The sequence below is a fragment of the Phaethon aethereus genome (assembly GCF_964289735.1).
Source record: "Phaethon aethereus genome assembly, chromosome: Z".
Lineage (NCBI taxonomy): Eukaryota > Metazoa > Chordata > Aves > Phaethontiformes > Phaethontidae > Phaethon > Phaethon aethereus.
In genome coordinates, this window is record NC_138577.1 from 54,024,983 (window position 1) to 54,040,993 (window position 16,011).

The 16,011-nt window shown below is 43.1% G+C and overlaps 1 protein-coding gene across 1 annotated transcript; it reads right to left on the reverse strand.

Annotated features, from left to right (window-relative positions):
- Positions 1-889: 889 nt before the first annotated feature.
- Positions 890-15,809, reverse strand: ISOC1 (isochorismatase domain containing 1; the record flags this gene model as incomplete). The annotated part of the gene is made up of 5 exons (XM_082013049.1): positions 15,495-15,809; positions 5,882-6,001; positions 5,502-5,705; positions 5,012-5,128; positions 890-1,036 (listed from the first exon to the last, which is right to left on the reverse strand). Exons 1-5 carry the CDS (start codon positions 15,792-15,794, stop codon positions 890-892), a joined length of 888 nt encoding a protein of 295 aa, XP_081869175.1. The 5' UTR covers positions 15,795-15,809.
- Positions 15,810-16,011: the final 202 nt, after the last annotated feature.

Consider the following 16,011-nt stretch of genomic DNA (forward strand, 5'->3'; position numbering starts at 1 on the left):
AATCTGATGGAATTATTCAGTCTAACTAAAGTGAGGTAAAAAAACCCAAAATAAATCTAAATATAGTAGTAGATTCAGCACTTGAAGCTGAAAAGCTTTTGTTCATTAACCACCTTAGCACTGCCAATTTATTTAAAGTTTTGGTAATCTTCTGCTAGTTCTGAAGGACTTTATACCGGTTGCTTATAAAAAACTCATTTAATGACAGTTTTCTGTTTGTGTGGACTTAAGTGAAATACAGGGTTGGACGGTCAATTTCAGAGTAACAGAAAGTCATGAAGCAGGCTTCAGCTACCTAGAGCAATCAAGCACCAGCTGCTGCTTGATCTATGTGTCTTGCCTACAAAGCAAAGTGCTTGTATTTTATCCTAGAGAACAAAAGCGCACATGTAGTCCATATATCTTGCTCGGTTTTAACTTATGCCCTATGAAAATACTTCATTTACATAGAACATTAAAGAGTATCATGTCACATTTATCCAATGTTTAATCATCTTCTATTAATACAAAAGTAAAACAGAATATCACAGAACGCTTTTACAAAGTGCACAATCAAGAGGTGTCACAGAAATATGCACTTGGAGCTGTTACAATCAGTGTACAGTATAGACCAGCAGGCACCTCTGCCAATTTTTGTTTTTTAAATAAATAAGGAAATTTGACAACAAAAGGGTCCTACAGTACCCAAAGGCTCTGACAGCTATAACTAAACAGAACATACTGGCACCCAGATGCATAACCAGACAATTTTGCTAAGGCAAGCACGAGTATGCCAATTTTTAATTTTACACTTCTACCAAACTTTGAGTGAAAGAAGGTGTACATATGCGCTTACAGCTTCCCTTCCTCCTTAAAGATGACAATTAGATGCACTTCCTACACATCCTCGTTAAACTTTGGAAAGGAGCCCTGACTCAGGGGCACTCGCCTTAATGAGATTTTGGATTTCCTTGAATTTTGGATGTTCTTTATCAGCTACCAGCTGCAGCAATATCGCTTCACTAGTAGTAACTATAATTCCAGTACGAGCAAGACGCTGAAAGAGAAAAGAGCAGAGAGAATTATGTGAGATATTTGCAAATGCGAATGAGTATACATTTTGTAAAAGGTATTTTTAAAAACATATCCTATTAACAAAAGCATTGCCTATTCCGTTCCAGCATTTCTTAGCAGCACCGTTTATAAAGCTAGGATGGAAAGTCACTGTTTTTAGGCTTTACTGCGGAAAAAGGCTGCCGTGGATTACAAATAAGGCTTCCTACTTGGGCTGGGTTCTTTCCCCATGTGCGCATTAAATCTGACAAGACCCACCCCCTCTTATATCAACAAGCCTTTTGCCTTGCATGGTCCCGAGGATAGCTTCCTTCATTCTCATGCAGATTTGAAAGGCCTAGGGAAAAAGAAAACGGCAAGGTCCAAGCTAAAGGCATTAAGCAAGAAACTTAACCGTAACAATTTCTCTTTCAGGGCTTGTTATGTACTAGTAATTCAGTCTTTGGACTACACAGCACACTAGTACTAATAATCTCGGGAAACAGAACAAAAATCTCTTCTACAGACCTTATAAATCATACTGGCACAACGGTAGCTCCTTTTAACCAAGATCTCATTACAGCCGCAGTAAGTCCCGACTTGGTTCTCACAGGCTACAGAATAACAAGCGTCGCTGCATAGAAAGCAAAACTAAAAGACTAGATCTTGTAAGCACCCAAAACTCCATGTAGCCCAAGCCACAGGACTGATTGCAAAGTTTGTGGGCTTTTAAGACTGTGGCTGTTCCCTACGTAGCAAAGTTTCCTTTTTCTAAAGGCTGACCACCCACTGCTCCCCATCAGCTTCCCAGCAATCATACAGATGCTTTGGCAGTAAAGCTCTTCACGGATCTAGCTTTCCCTCCATCATCCTCTACTCAGCTGCGTGCTCCACCAAATCTAATGGGGTCCTGAATGAACCAGGGTAGGGCAAGAGGCAGAAAATACATACAGCCTTCAGACAGGTTTCAACTGTAATTACTAAAGAGACACTCCGAACTTTCCAAACTTTCTACGTCAGACATGGATCACTGCTGTTTAGCTGTTCAACTACAAACCAGTTAATAGGGGGATGTTCTTAATTTTAGGGGACCAGTAAAGTATATGTAGCTACAGTCTATATAATGATAAACTAGCTAGGCTACATTACTTAAGTCAATGCTTCCTGCTTGCAATAATGGCAGCAAGCCTTGTGATATTCTTAAGTTGAAACAAAGCAGACAGCTTCCCCAGATCTCCTATTCTGTACAAGGACACATTTGTTTAAACCACGTACACATACAAAAGAGAAAAATAGGAAGATCAAAATGAAATATTATGGCAATGCTTTCAAGATGTACTTCTCCAGGAATACAAAGGTTTTGCTTTCACCTAGCAGGGGTGGGAGAAAAAACAGACTGTTAAATAACTTTGCCTTCTGAGAAATGTCAACTGAAGAAAGAGAATGTCTTCTCTTTAGAAGAAAAACATACCACAGCATGTCAAAGAGGCTGGCATTGGCTTATACTCTATTTCTAGGACTAAGTATGATTTATACAGTTTTGAGATTAGTAGGAATGAAGAGATGCATGTGCTAAGCATCCTGGATAATTTTCAAGGAACAGAAGTTTCCTTAGAGCAGTCTTCCAGACAAAGGAAAGCAGCAAGTATGTGTTGCATCCGCACCACAGGAACAAGTAGAACAGATGTAGAACAGAAAAGAAATCCAGCAGGAACAGACTAAGCTGGCTCAATATGAGACCAGGCAGTGACACACGGCATCTTCATCAGATAAGGCAGAGATTAAGAACAGCCACAACCTTGGCCAGTTGGGATGAATTATTTAATCAATGGAAATGTTGAGGTTTTTTGGTTTCTGGGGTTTTTTTAATTGCAATTTTTTTGCCTGCTGTCATTTTTAAGCACACAACAGAAGCAGAGACAACAACTCTTTAGGGTCATCCAGGCAGACATGAAAGCTTTGGCTATCATTAATTCAAGGTGCACTTCCTAGTATACCTGTTCAACTATTTGCACGTTCATCACCAGCACCATCAAAACACATGCTGTGTGAGGAGAAATGTGGAGAACTGAAGGGGCAGGTGGGACCAGATGGGATTTATTTGAGATTGCTGAGGAAGCTGGCTGTTATTATTGCAAGGTCACTCTTTATCATCCTTGAAAGGTCACTGTGAACAGAGAAGGGCTATATTACTGGGAAAAGGTAAATACTACACCCATCTTCCCAGAAAGGTAAGGATAAGGATCCAGGGAACCTGGATCAATGAACCTCAGCTCATCAGGTATGGAGCAAGTTTGCACAAGAGACAAATGTCAGACTCACTAATTAGAAGAGCGTAACTAGGAACTGTCAGTTGTACAGTGAGACTGAAGCAGGATTACCCAGTGCTTTGGTATCTTACCAAATTCCCTAAGAAACATACCACCATGGTCAATCAGGATTACTGACATGCCCAGTACATATGTCCCTTTCTCCTTGTCTCCTGCTCCCAAGCATGCCCACCTCTTGCCTGCTCTAGCCCACAGCCCTCAGTAGCATTTTTAAGAGAGGCTCTACAGCACAGCAAGGAGACAATGTTGGCATCTGCAGCCACAGAGGAGGAGGAGTTACTGCCATATAATCGGCTGGCTCATCACAAGCAAGCCAGCAAACGTTCCCTGACTGCTATTTTAATAAGGACTACTTAAGGGACCACAGTAAAACATTTATTTTGTGCTTAGTGAGAAAACTTTGCAAAGACATACTATGAAGTTACCCAAAATTGACCAATATGCCTGGATTACAGTTTTTGCAACCAACCACACTTAGGATGATTGATACCTTTTTGATGAGAAGGAAAAGCAGTGCTAACTAGTCACTGTTTTAATCTCTCTTACACTGAACCAACTTCTACGCTTGCAGACACAGTGAAAGTGATAATCAAATGTACAAAGGGATACACAATAAGGTGTTTTTCTATACTTGTTCTGTCTACTACTGCTGCTGCACCACATTGACTCGGAAAGTCCATGATTTCAGTCATTCCTGCACTCTGTGTGCATCACTATTCTTTATGTGGCAGACGACATTAAGCTTCCACTTAATCATAGTCATGGGTTTCATCAAATGCTATATGCTCGTTATTTCCCTTTTGCCTTTAATTCTCTTATTCATGAGAAACAGAAGAAATTAAGTGTTCTCCAAATCTATGAAAAAAAGTATAAAATGCTATAGTTATTATTAGTTTCAATTTCCAAATAATTATTAGGACCTGAGGCAAAATTGCAATACTTAGTAAGTATATCAGTTTTTGATTTCCAACAGTGATGCCTGTAGGCAAGTTAGAGTACACTATCTAAAAATTGTTTGCATGAATTTGCTACCACATAGTTGTACGTGCTTTTAAATCTTCTTGTTACATTTATGTCCACTTTCTCAACATTTAGTTAGATTAAGCTCCTAGAAGCAGTGGGGGGAAGTCTTTACTATAATCAGAAAGTCTTGAGATTAAGCTTTAATTTGCACTGATGAGGAAGAGCAGAGGGAGGGACAGACACACAAGAAGGAGCTTTGAACAGGATCACTTACTATATTCTGTTGCATTTCAAGGAATTTCAACAGCAGAACAAATACTGTTTGGAACAACAAAACCAAAAGTTCCGTAGCACTTTTACTCTGTTGTACAGGTAACACTCCATAAGAAAAGATCATAAAATGCCAATGGTTATACAGAGTAACCTAGATTGCATGAAACAATCACTTTTAAAATCCAAGTGACCCAAACTGGGTTCCACATATTAAAGCATAATTTAGGGAGGAAAAATAAGGCAGTAATCCTTCTCCACCCTGGAAGCTATTCTGAGAACCAGAGCATTCACCTTTTCTCAAGTCTACGTTTGTCCACTGCTTACTGCCCTTAGAAATTCCTCATTAGCTTACAATAAGCAGGGAAATTAACACACAGACCCAAGGTGGAGAAAGCCTCGACTAAGAAACTTACCTCAAGAGCAAACATTCTATCCATCATGCTTCTTGATGAGGTGGCATCAGCTACGATATGAACTTCCAGACCTCTGCCGATTAGTTCCAATGCTGTTTGCTGGATGCAGACATGAGTCTAGAGGAGAAATCAAAGGCAAAAAAAACCATTATGATAAAACATGAGCAGCACAACACCACATTAGAGTACATAATTAATTAGGGTTCAAACACGCATTTTTCTACCCCTGACATTACTAGGGAACTCAATGTGGGTTTTAATGCCAACCAAGCTTAAGACAACTGCCCGTAGTTTACAAATATCTGATTTCAAATTTTATTATAAGATAATAACACAGACAAATAACACAAGAAGAATTTAATCTGTAGAGGATATCTGAGCTCTAAGCAATATAAAAAGACTTTTTTTTAATTGCAGAAAGCAATGCTTAATACTCATGTGGGACAACAGACATGACCATAAAACAGTATAAGAATGGCAAGGCACATACCTCTACTCCAAATAAGACAACGCTGCGGACTCCAGGAATCTCTGCTAATGCTGCTTCAACTTCTGGCAACACCATTGAAAATTTTGTTTTGGGAAGCACCAGTTTGGCTCCTGTTAAATCAATTTCTTGCACAGTGCTGCCAAGACCTTTGGGATACTGCTCAGTTACAATAACTGGAATTCCTAAGAGCCGTGCACCTTGGAGCTGCAAAGAAGCATGGAGAAAAGAATAGAAAAAAAAAAAAAAATTATTGATGAACAATAATAGCAAACACACTGTTACTACCTGAAACTGAATAACCAGTAAACTGGTTGTGTATAAAAATCATAATTTACATGTGTGATCAAAACTCATTACAAGAAGAAAAGCAAAAACTATACCAGTCGTTGGCCCACACTGATGATATCACCAAAGTACTTGATGGCAGGCCGGAATCGCTCTTGCATATCACAACAGAAGAACACAGTGCTTGAGGGTGTCAGGTTGCCCAAAGTAGTCATCTGAAAAACAAAATAATGTTTTCCATGGCAGTGAAGACCCTTTCAGAAAAGCAGCAGAACGAGAAGCGTCTGCAACGCCTCTGCCAGATAACAGATTTATGTTACTTTAAGTCAAAATAGGTTTTTCAAGCCTGATTTTGATAGGTTTCTAAATTCAAATGAATGGCTGGTACTGAGCAGTACAGTACAGTCACCAATGGGTAATCAAGATCTTACTAGGTGTGAGACACAAGTCAATGTAAATGTACATGAAAACTTCTGAACCCTAAAGGGGGGTGGAGGAGTATACTGCCTAAAGTACTGTTAAAAAAAAAAAAAGGTATCAACAGCAAAATTACATTCCTCAAATTCATTTTTGAATCCACAACTCTTGGAACTGACATAAAATCAGGATAAATTAAAGTTAAAAGAAGGTCAGACTCCCACTTCCTTTTAATACTGTATGTACACATATTTTCAATAGTTTCAATTGTGTAGTCAGTTGGTTTCATCTATGACATCTTTTAGCACAGGTCTGATGAAAGTCCAAAGGCTAGAATGAAAGCAGAGAGCTTGTCAGTATTATGACCAGAAACTGAACTGAACACGTTTTAATGATAAAAATAATCTCCCAGAGTTTTCCTTATACAGGCTACTGAGTGAGGTGGAAGGAGGGGGGTAAGAAAAGAGAAATCAAAGATTGCAGTTTCACACACTTTGAAAGACTGCTTTTCACTACTTGGAGAAGCAAAGAATAAGGCTTCAGCTGGAGGCTACAGGGGAAGAAAGCTGCTAAATAAATAAATGCTGAACAACTTGCTGTCATTTAGTTGTAAGGCAACTCAAGAGAAACTACATCTATTCATTGTTTCATGCAACCTGTTCAGGAGCTCTTCAGCAGACAGATAAATCAAATTGAATAAACTGCTTCTGGGAAGTAGCCATTAATTGTATACGCTTAATTTGCTGCAAACTGAGGTCGTGATGTTTTAAACTAAACCAAAATTACAAAATGTGTAAAATGGCATATTTTGGAAGAGCAGGAGTGTACTGGGTTTACCTGGCAAGGTTTTGGTAGTGGGGGAGACTGCAGGGGTGGCTTCTGTGAGAAAATGCCAGATGCTACCCCATGTCGGACAGAGCCAGTGCCAGACGACGGCTCTGCTGCTTACCAAAGCTGAGCCCATCAGCAATGCTGGTGGCACCTCTGAGATAACGTATTTAAGAAAGGTTAAAAAACCCACTGTACAACAGCAGCTGGAGGAGTGAGAACATGTGAGAGCAACAGCTCTGCAGACACCAAGGTCAGTGGAGAAGGAGGGGGAAGACGTGCTCCAGGTGCCAGAGCAGAGGTTCCCCTGCAGCCCGTGGTGAAGACCATAGTGAAGGAGGCTGTCCCCCTGCAGCCCATGGAGGTCCACAGTGGAGCAGATATCCACCTGCATGGGGTGGAGGACCCCATGCCAGAGTAGGTGGATGCCCAAAGGAGGCTATGACCCCTTGGAAAACCCACACTGGAGCAGGTCTTCCGGCAAGACTTGTGACCCCACAGAGGACCCATGCTTGAGCAGTCAGTTCCTGAAGGAGCGCACTCCATGGAAAGGACCCATGCTGGCGCAGTTTGTGAAGGACTGGGAAAGACCCACATTGGACAAGTTCAGAAAAGACTACTTCCACGTGGAGACACCCCACGCTGGAGCACGGGAAGAGTGTGAGGACGAAGCAGAAGCAGCAGAGACAACATGTTTTAAATTGACCGCAACCCCCATTCCCCATCCCCCTGTGCTGCTTGCGGGGAGGAGGCAGAGAAGTCGGAACTGAAGCTGGGGAAAAGGGAGAGGTGACAGGAAGGTGTTTTTATATTAGTTCTTATTTCTCATTATTCTCGTCTGTTATTGATTGGCAAGAAATTAAATTAATTTCCCAAAGTCAAGTCTGTATTGCCTGTGATGGTAATTGGTAAGTGAATTCCCAGTCCTTACCTTGACCCACGAGCTTTGTCATATTTTCTCCCCCTGTCCTGTTGAGGGGGTGGGGAGTGATGGAGCAGGTTGGTGGGCACCTGGCAGTCAGCCAAGGTCAACTTGCCACAAGGGAATTCGGAACCCTTAAACATTAGTCCCAAATCTTCCACTGATCCACTGCATGTCTCTGGAGTACAACCCTTTTAATCACAATTTCCAAGGCTGTGACTGGCCTGTTCAATTCAATTTTAAACACAATTTCCAATGAATGTGACTGGCCTGTTCAAACTGTTGTAAAAATTACTTGTGCATTACAATTGTAAATGCTAAATTCCCACACCTCTCAGATTCAGTACAATACTACTGCCAAAACAGCACACGTTCATAACCGCAGTTCCTCCAGTTCTCGTGGGCGATATGGCAGTACTATTAATGCAAGCGGTTATGAAGGCAAATGCAGTAATGACCATAAAGCAGGTGCTCTAACACTGGCCCCACTGATGCCACAGGAAGGCAGAAAAGCATCATGATAGGCATCAGCAGAATCTTTTTCACCAAGAAGGTACAGCTGCAGCACTGAAACAGGTTACCATGGGTAGTGGGATCTCCACCCTTGGAGTTTTTCAGCGTTCAGCAAAGCGATGGCTGATTTGATTAAGAATTGGCTTTGCAAAGGAATTAGGGAAGGCATCCTCTAGATATCTCTCCGAAACAACACTTTTGCAATTCTATGCCATGTAATAAATGAGGCCTGGGACCAAAAATGCTTGAAAATAAAATTAAATATTGAGTAACTGCATTGTTCTTGAACACCATCCATCTACATGCTTGAACAATGCAGAAGCCAGTTGGTAGGAAGTACTAACATACAATTCAACAACACAGTGAGCACCTACCATGACCTGTTCTAATTCTGGCACTTGCTACCATCAAAGCAGTCGATCATGACATTTAACTTTTCTACCGCTCAGCAGCAACAATAGAGTAATTGTAATAGACAATATTTCTAAGTGGGCCTCCTACTCAGAAAATGTGTCATTTTGTCTTGGCATTTATATGACAAGCAAAGACCATTGTTTTCTTCTATAAATCATTCTACCAAAGACCATTTTGAACTACTGCAAACCATCGTGGATTGTAGAGTGATCTACGTGCAGTTAGTCTACTGCCTTAGTATACACCTTCCTAGGCCAAGGCAGTGGATGACACTATCATCCTTAGCAGAGGAACAAGTATGAATAGACTAGGAAGGCCTTCAAGAAGCTGCATAGTCTGCCTCTACAGAAGGATCAACCAAATGCAAATATTCTTCACCGATGCCTACCTGGTCTGACCCATCAACATTACAGAAATTTACAGAGCTCCTTTACAATCCATCCCACAGCTCTGTTACCTCTTCCTTGCAGAGTTTTCTCACCCACAGCTCCTTTGTTGACATTTAAGAGCGTTATATCCAGTTCTGTCCATGGTGGATTTGAAACACAAGAGCATTACCATCCTCCTTCACATGTATAACCATGCACAAACACTTATTACCATACCTCAAGACTTATATCTGGTCTCCCTCTGGTCCTTCCCCTCCCTTATTCTAAAACATATCTAATACTTTCTGTCTTTCCTCTTACAGCTCAAATAATTTTCACTGCCCTCCCTGGGGAGCTTTTCAAATTGCAGTCTAATGCGAGGGACCCAGTACTACTACAACAGTAGTATTTCTCTGCCCATAATACTTCTGAGCACTAGTAGCACCTCAGAGAAGATTGGTCAATTCACAGCCCTTGCAGGCCCTGTTCAATTTGTACTTTCCAGTATGCTATTTGCTCTTTTTATAATTGATGATACTTGGACTCTTGAGGTGCATTTTAACCTAAAAATAATCCCTTGAACTCTCCCTTATCTTTTATTTGCGTAGTTGATTATTTCTACCTTAGTGGAGGAATTATTTCTACCTTTGTTGCTTCCATTCTGAACTGCATCTTATTTCACCTTGCTTCTCCAACTTGCCATGAAAGGCCTGAATTCTGCTCTCTCAGATGCTTGCAGCTCTTCCCAGCTTGGCACCTTCTGCAAAAATAGTATTTGCTCTAAGTTTCAGCAATGACAGGGATGATGGAATATTTACAAACATGGATTCAGAACAGATCTTATAGTGCCCAATTCAATATTACTGTGATTTGACAGTGAAGCACAGACGAAAACCTCCTTTCTCAGCGAGAGCGCATCCTCACTACAGACTTCCACTGAATCCATAATCCTATGTGTTTATGACAAACATCACAGGGAGCTGGAGCAAAAGCCTTCTATCTGCTTTACTCTATTATCAAGTTGGTTTAATATGATTTAATTTATGCCTTCAGTTTAATAGCAGCAGCATTCTAAAATTAAGTTGGGTCAACTATATATTTGCTAAACAAAAGCCTTTACAAAATCTAACACAAACAAATTCTATATTGATTTTCATATTTATTTCTGATTAACTTGCAGTCTGAATCGAACCATGCAACGTGTGGCAGAACAAGAAGGAACTTGAAAAAAGAGACAAGATAAAAAAAAAAAATCAATAGTTGCTGGTGTTGGAACAGCAGATGTGTGAAGGACAGAGCGCAGCAGAAAGCAGTTTGAAATTAAGTTTCATAAACAGTAGCTAACACGGTCCATAAAAAAATTCACAAGTGCCTGCTACCCGTGTAGGAAAGTTTTTGTTTACTGGTTCTTCAGTGTGCCACGTAAATCCTACTGCTCACTCGCTCACAAGGCCATCTTCCACGGCCACACCACGTCGGCGACACGGGATGCCTCCACCTCACACATCTGCTGGCAGGGAAAACCATCACCGCCCACACCCGACCGGTGAGCTGGTGTGGGGGCAAACCCACACCCAAACAACAAAGCCCGGGCTGGCACGCCAGCGCCTGTTCTGCTTTCGGTCCAAGGGCAGGCAGGCAGGGCAAGGATGGTGAGCCACTGCAGCCACACCGTTCCTACCCCAGTCCACCCTGAATACAACAGCTACTCAGCCACAGTATCATTAAACAACCTAAATTTAAAAGAAACAAACAAACAAGACCCAAAAAACAACAAATGAATGACCTGAAGTTCCCACACACAGTATATAAGCTTTTCCATTTGTTTTGCTTCACCCCTCCCAGTTAGTCACCAGGACTTTCTTCCCTCCAGCTGGAAGTTACCTGCAGCACAACCAGAATAGGTAGCTCAGAGGGACACGTAACCTGAGGCAGCTCTTTTACCCAGCTAGAGAAGTCGTCCTTGCCCAGACCAGAATTTAAAGGTATGCTTGTCACGAGTTACATACAGCTTTAAATCCTACTCTAGAAAAGGCCTAGGTGGGGAAGGACAGGTGTTTTTTCACATCTATTTCATCTCTGCTGATTATTATTAATTATACAAAATGTGACTGTGATGAAGTACTGTAATTACAGAATCGGCTTTACAAAAACATTCACATATACTGGCTCTTTATCTGCACTTTCCCTACTCAAACTTCAGGAAACCATAACACATGCATAATGCAATTTTCTCCCAGTATTTGTAATGAACAAGAAAATGCAAGGAGAGAAATAGTCCCATGTGACATCACTAGTCACCTCAAATCTTTTGCCAAGATTACCACTAAAAGGGCAGAGTGGAGGACTTTGCAGCCTTGATATTTCATCGATGGCATAAAAGGACAATAACGAGAAGCAGCTGACTATCATATTTTCTTCTTTATTTCCAAGAGGAAATGTGCAAGATTCAGTTTTACTTCGCTGCTTATATTTCAGAAGAAAAAAAAAAATTGAAGAAATTAAGTTTAATGTATTTCAACGGAAAAATAGGGTACAAGTGTTTCAACTTAGGAATATAATTATTTATTTTATGCTAAGCCAAAGTGCACCCTTTTATATGCAATTCAGCATTTAAAAAGGACAGATTTAGTTAGATAAACACATGATGTTCATACCATTAAGACAGTATAAAATCCTTCATCAAAATCCAAAATGATCAAAATGTTTGCTGCAGAGCAAAGATACGCAAACGAGGAGCCTGGATTTTAAGAAACCTCTCTTTCAATATTTTAATTCTTTTTATTCCCTTTTCCAAGGTTGCAAGTGCTCTTTTTTAAAAAAAAAAAAAATTTAGAAACATTGTATTTCATTGTTAGCACTAATGTATCAGAATTTATAATTGCCTTTTTTTAAAAAAAAAAAAAACAGCAAAGAACTCTCCTCACATGACTCATACCCTGCAATTTATACTTCGGCTTTTTCTGGTCTCAGAAAATGGACTTAGGCTCCTGAGTCAATGTTACTTCTATTTCCAAAGCATCGGAATGTAGCAACATTAGACATGTGTAAAAAGAGTAAAAGTCTGTGTACAAACAGTTCTATTTTATTTACTTTATCTTTCAGCAACAATGAAGTATCATTCTGCAAGCAGCTCTCTGCAAGAAAGACAGGTCCGACATGTCAACATGTCGCTAAAAAAACCACTCTGAAGCAGAGGGGCTTTATGCAATTATTTCAATGATAATTTTACCCTTTTAGCTCTGGCATCTTAAGATTACAAGTCGGTAAATGCAGGGCACAAGTACTGCTGAAGAGAAGTCACCTTGGAGCTATGTCAGCAACTGTGGAACCACCTCTCTTGGGCATATATTCGAATGCTGCCCGAAGAACTCCGCTACACGGCTGTAACGAGCATAGCCATCTTGTCTTCTGATACCTCCACAGCGTTTTTCCTTACTGCTGCTCTCCTCCAAAGGCAGCCACAAGAGCCATAGCAAAACCACAATCGTTTTAGGAGCTCTATTTAACTGCATTTAGAGCCAGAAGAGGTTAAAGTGGCCCTGTATTCCTCTGCCTCGACCACGAATATTATTCTGCGAAAACTTTTTAACACACGTAAAATCCATGAAAAGCAGCTGGCTCCTTTCTGCTAGTGCTCAGCCCCTCCAGCTGCAAGCAAACGCTCTCCCCACCAGCGGGGAGAGGCCAAAGGAAAAGTCCCTCCTCACCGCACGTCTGCGGCCGAGGAGTTTGAGGAGCGGCAGCCAGGCCGAAGATCACGGTTTGCTGCACCCCACCAGCCCGCCTAACGCTGGGCGGCCGCTAAAAGCCGAAGTGGCCGTTTTGTGCCAGGACAGATAAACCAAACCAGCGTACATGTACCAGCAGAGCACTAAGGCACGAATACGACGAACGTCCCCGTGCAGACCGAGACTTGGACTGAGCTGCGCAGAGGGGCTCTCCAAGGGTGGCATGTGGCGATTTCTCTGCCAGATTGCTGACCCCCTCAACCGCAGGGACAGGAAATTGAAGCATCCCAGTCAAACACCACTGGGTGCTGACGTTCCTTGAGCTACTGCAACCAGACGCATTCTTCCATGACAGGTCTGCACAGGAACCAAAACGGGAGGATATCGTTCCAGCGCTCACGGGTGCTACCACCCTAGGGGTTAAAATGCTATCCCTAACTAAATGCCTACACATATTTTATAAAGCACGCACATAAAAATAACAAAACAATTGTCTAGGGATGTGGGTGCTAGTATCTGTGAATCTTAATTTTCAACTACATGCATCTTCCCCAATACACAGGTCTAATCACACCAGCGAGCAAAGATTGTTCCTTGTGAAAGACACGTTCAAAATGGTATTTCAGCTGACTACGCCATATGCAGAGTTGACAAACCCATGTCATGTGTAACTGCAGACAAAACATCGGGGCGGGGTGGGGGGGAGAAGGGCAGACAATAGTAGCAGTGTGTGAATCAACACGTGGAAAGAAAGTATAATCTTCCCATCAGTAAATCCTAAAGGTCTTAAAAAGCGCAGCTGTGACTGTATCAGACCAAATGTTCCCCAAACGAGTGATGTCTAAGCACCTGCCCATGGCTTAAGGCGAGCTGACTGACATCATTGTGATGTCTCCAGCTCATTCTCAGCTGCTGAAGCACATCAGGGAGGCAACTAAAATAATACACAAGTACCATCCTTTTCATTATCAACAGTTGTTACTGTCACCAAATTGCAACAGTATCAGTGAAAGCAGCTAATCAATTAGGCAATTAATGCATTACATATTGGTTCATCCTGAATCCCTGCAGTTAAAGCTGCGTAGTGCATCTGCACCCTGGCAATGACGTATCCTTCCGTGCCTCAACACTGACCTTTTACACCAAGATGTATGTCCTGCTACGAATGCTTGGGCTGCATTTATAGTTTCAGTGCAGAAGTCATCTGCAAGAGAGTCTTTGCAGAGCAGTGATCTGCACACACAAATAAGAAACAAAATTCTGACCTGCACCACTGTTACATGCCCAGATTACACAAATTCCGTTTTTAAAATCCTTGCTTGAATTAACACCCATACCAAGTGCGTGCTCTTTTTGCAAGTTGGAGAGTTACTCCAGTTTCTCTGGCTGGGTCCCCATCTATTCTGTTTCCGACACACAAAGGAGATAGGTTTAAAACCGAATACAATGAATGACAAATTACAAAATTAATAATAAATGACAAAATAAGTTATTAAACTAGTTCAGTCGTCTTAACCACTCTTTCCACACACAGGGTTAAGGAAAGGACAAAAGAATTCAAAGGCATCCTTGATGTACAGTCTAAGTGAACTGGCCACCTTGAGAGTTTATGGGTTCAAGACACTGCGATTAAGCAGGGTTTACAAACAGTGTGAATTGGGTTGTTTATGGAAACATAAAGAGAAGATGAACAATATTTCATTTTTTATGATATCACTTTTTCAACTTATTAGTAACGTTGGCTTGACACACTAAAATCTCTTAATTGTAAATGAAGAAGAACATTCTGAATTAAAACTACACGTTCTGGGTTTTTGGTTTTGTTTTGAAGTTGACTTTGACGCTGGAGGAAGGAAAAAGCAATTTTGCTTTGAGTGCAACTATTACAGCACGACTGGCACGGATCTCCGGCGTGCATAGAGATACCTTAGTATGAAATACACGTACTGTATCCGCCTGGCAGTCTGGTTTCCCGATTTCTGGACACAAAACTAGTAGGTTACGAACCCGTAGATCGGAAAGAGCTTTTTGGGGCAATACGGGATAGAGAAATCTTAGGGATCTACGAGCCATGGGACCGAGCTCTGGTAGAGTCCTCTTTCACCGGCACCCTTTGAGTTTCCACCAAGCGGCACTGCCTCCGGGTAAAGCCGGTAGCACCAGCCGCCTGCTTTAAAGGAGAAGTATCGATTATTGCAGCCACCAGGCTCTTTCCCCAGCCATGGGGCCAAGCTCTGACTCGCTGAAGGCAACCCCGGTTACCCAACGCATGTGGCGCGGCGCCGCGCGCGCACCTGCCTCCCCGTCTCCGTAAAACAGAAGTTCCCACGGAGAAATAAGTCCAGGCGGGCTTGCGGGGCTCTGCTCACGGCTCCACCCCGCTCGGCCGCCGCCGCTTCTCCCCAGAAGGTCCCGGGGGAGGCCGGGCAGCCGCGGCGGGACGGGGCTGCCCGCCCGCCCACGTCCACACCCACACACCTGTGGCGGCCGGCGCTGCTCCGCCGTCGGGGCTCACCTGTATCTGCAGCGGCACCAGGCGCACCTTGCAGCGCTCGCTGACCAGGAAGCCCTTGGGCAGGTCGATGTACTGGCTCCACTCCTCGGCGAAGAGCTGCACCACGAACTTGCGGTGCATGTCTATCTGGTCCCCGTAGAGGCTGAGGAACTTCTGGATCAGCAGCTCGTAGCCGGCGCCGTGGGGCACGCTGGAGGGCCGCGCGAAGACAGAGAAGCAGAAGAGGACGGGCACCGAGCCGCCGCCCGCCGGTGAGCAGCCCCCGCCGCCCGGAGCAGCGGCCGCCTCCGCCGCCGCCATCTTCAGGGGCAGCCGCGCCGAGCCCAGCCAAGCTCGCTGCGGCCCGCGCCGCCGCTCCTCCTCCTCCTCCTGCCGCCTCCTCCCCCCAGCCGGGCGGGCGGTGCCGGCGGCTCCCAATCCCAGCGGCGGCTGCTCCTGCTCCTCCTCCGCGCCATGGGGCTCGGCCCTGCCCCGCGAGCCCTCGGGGGTGGGCGCGCCGCCGGGCGTCCGCCGGCTC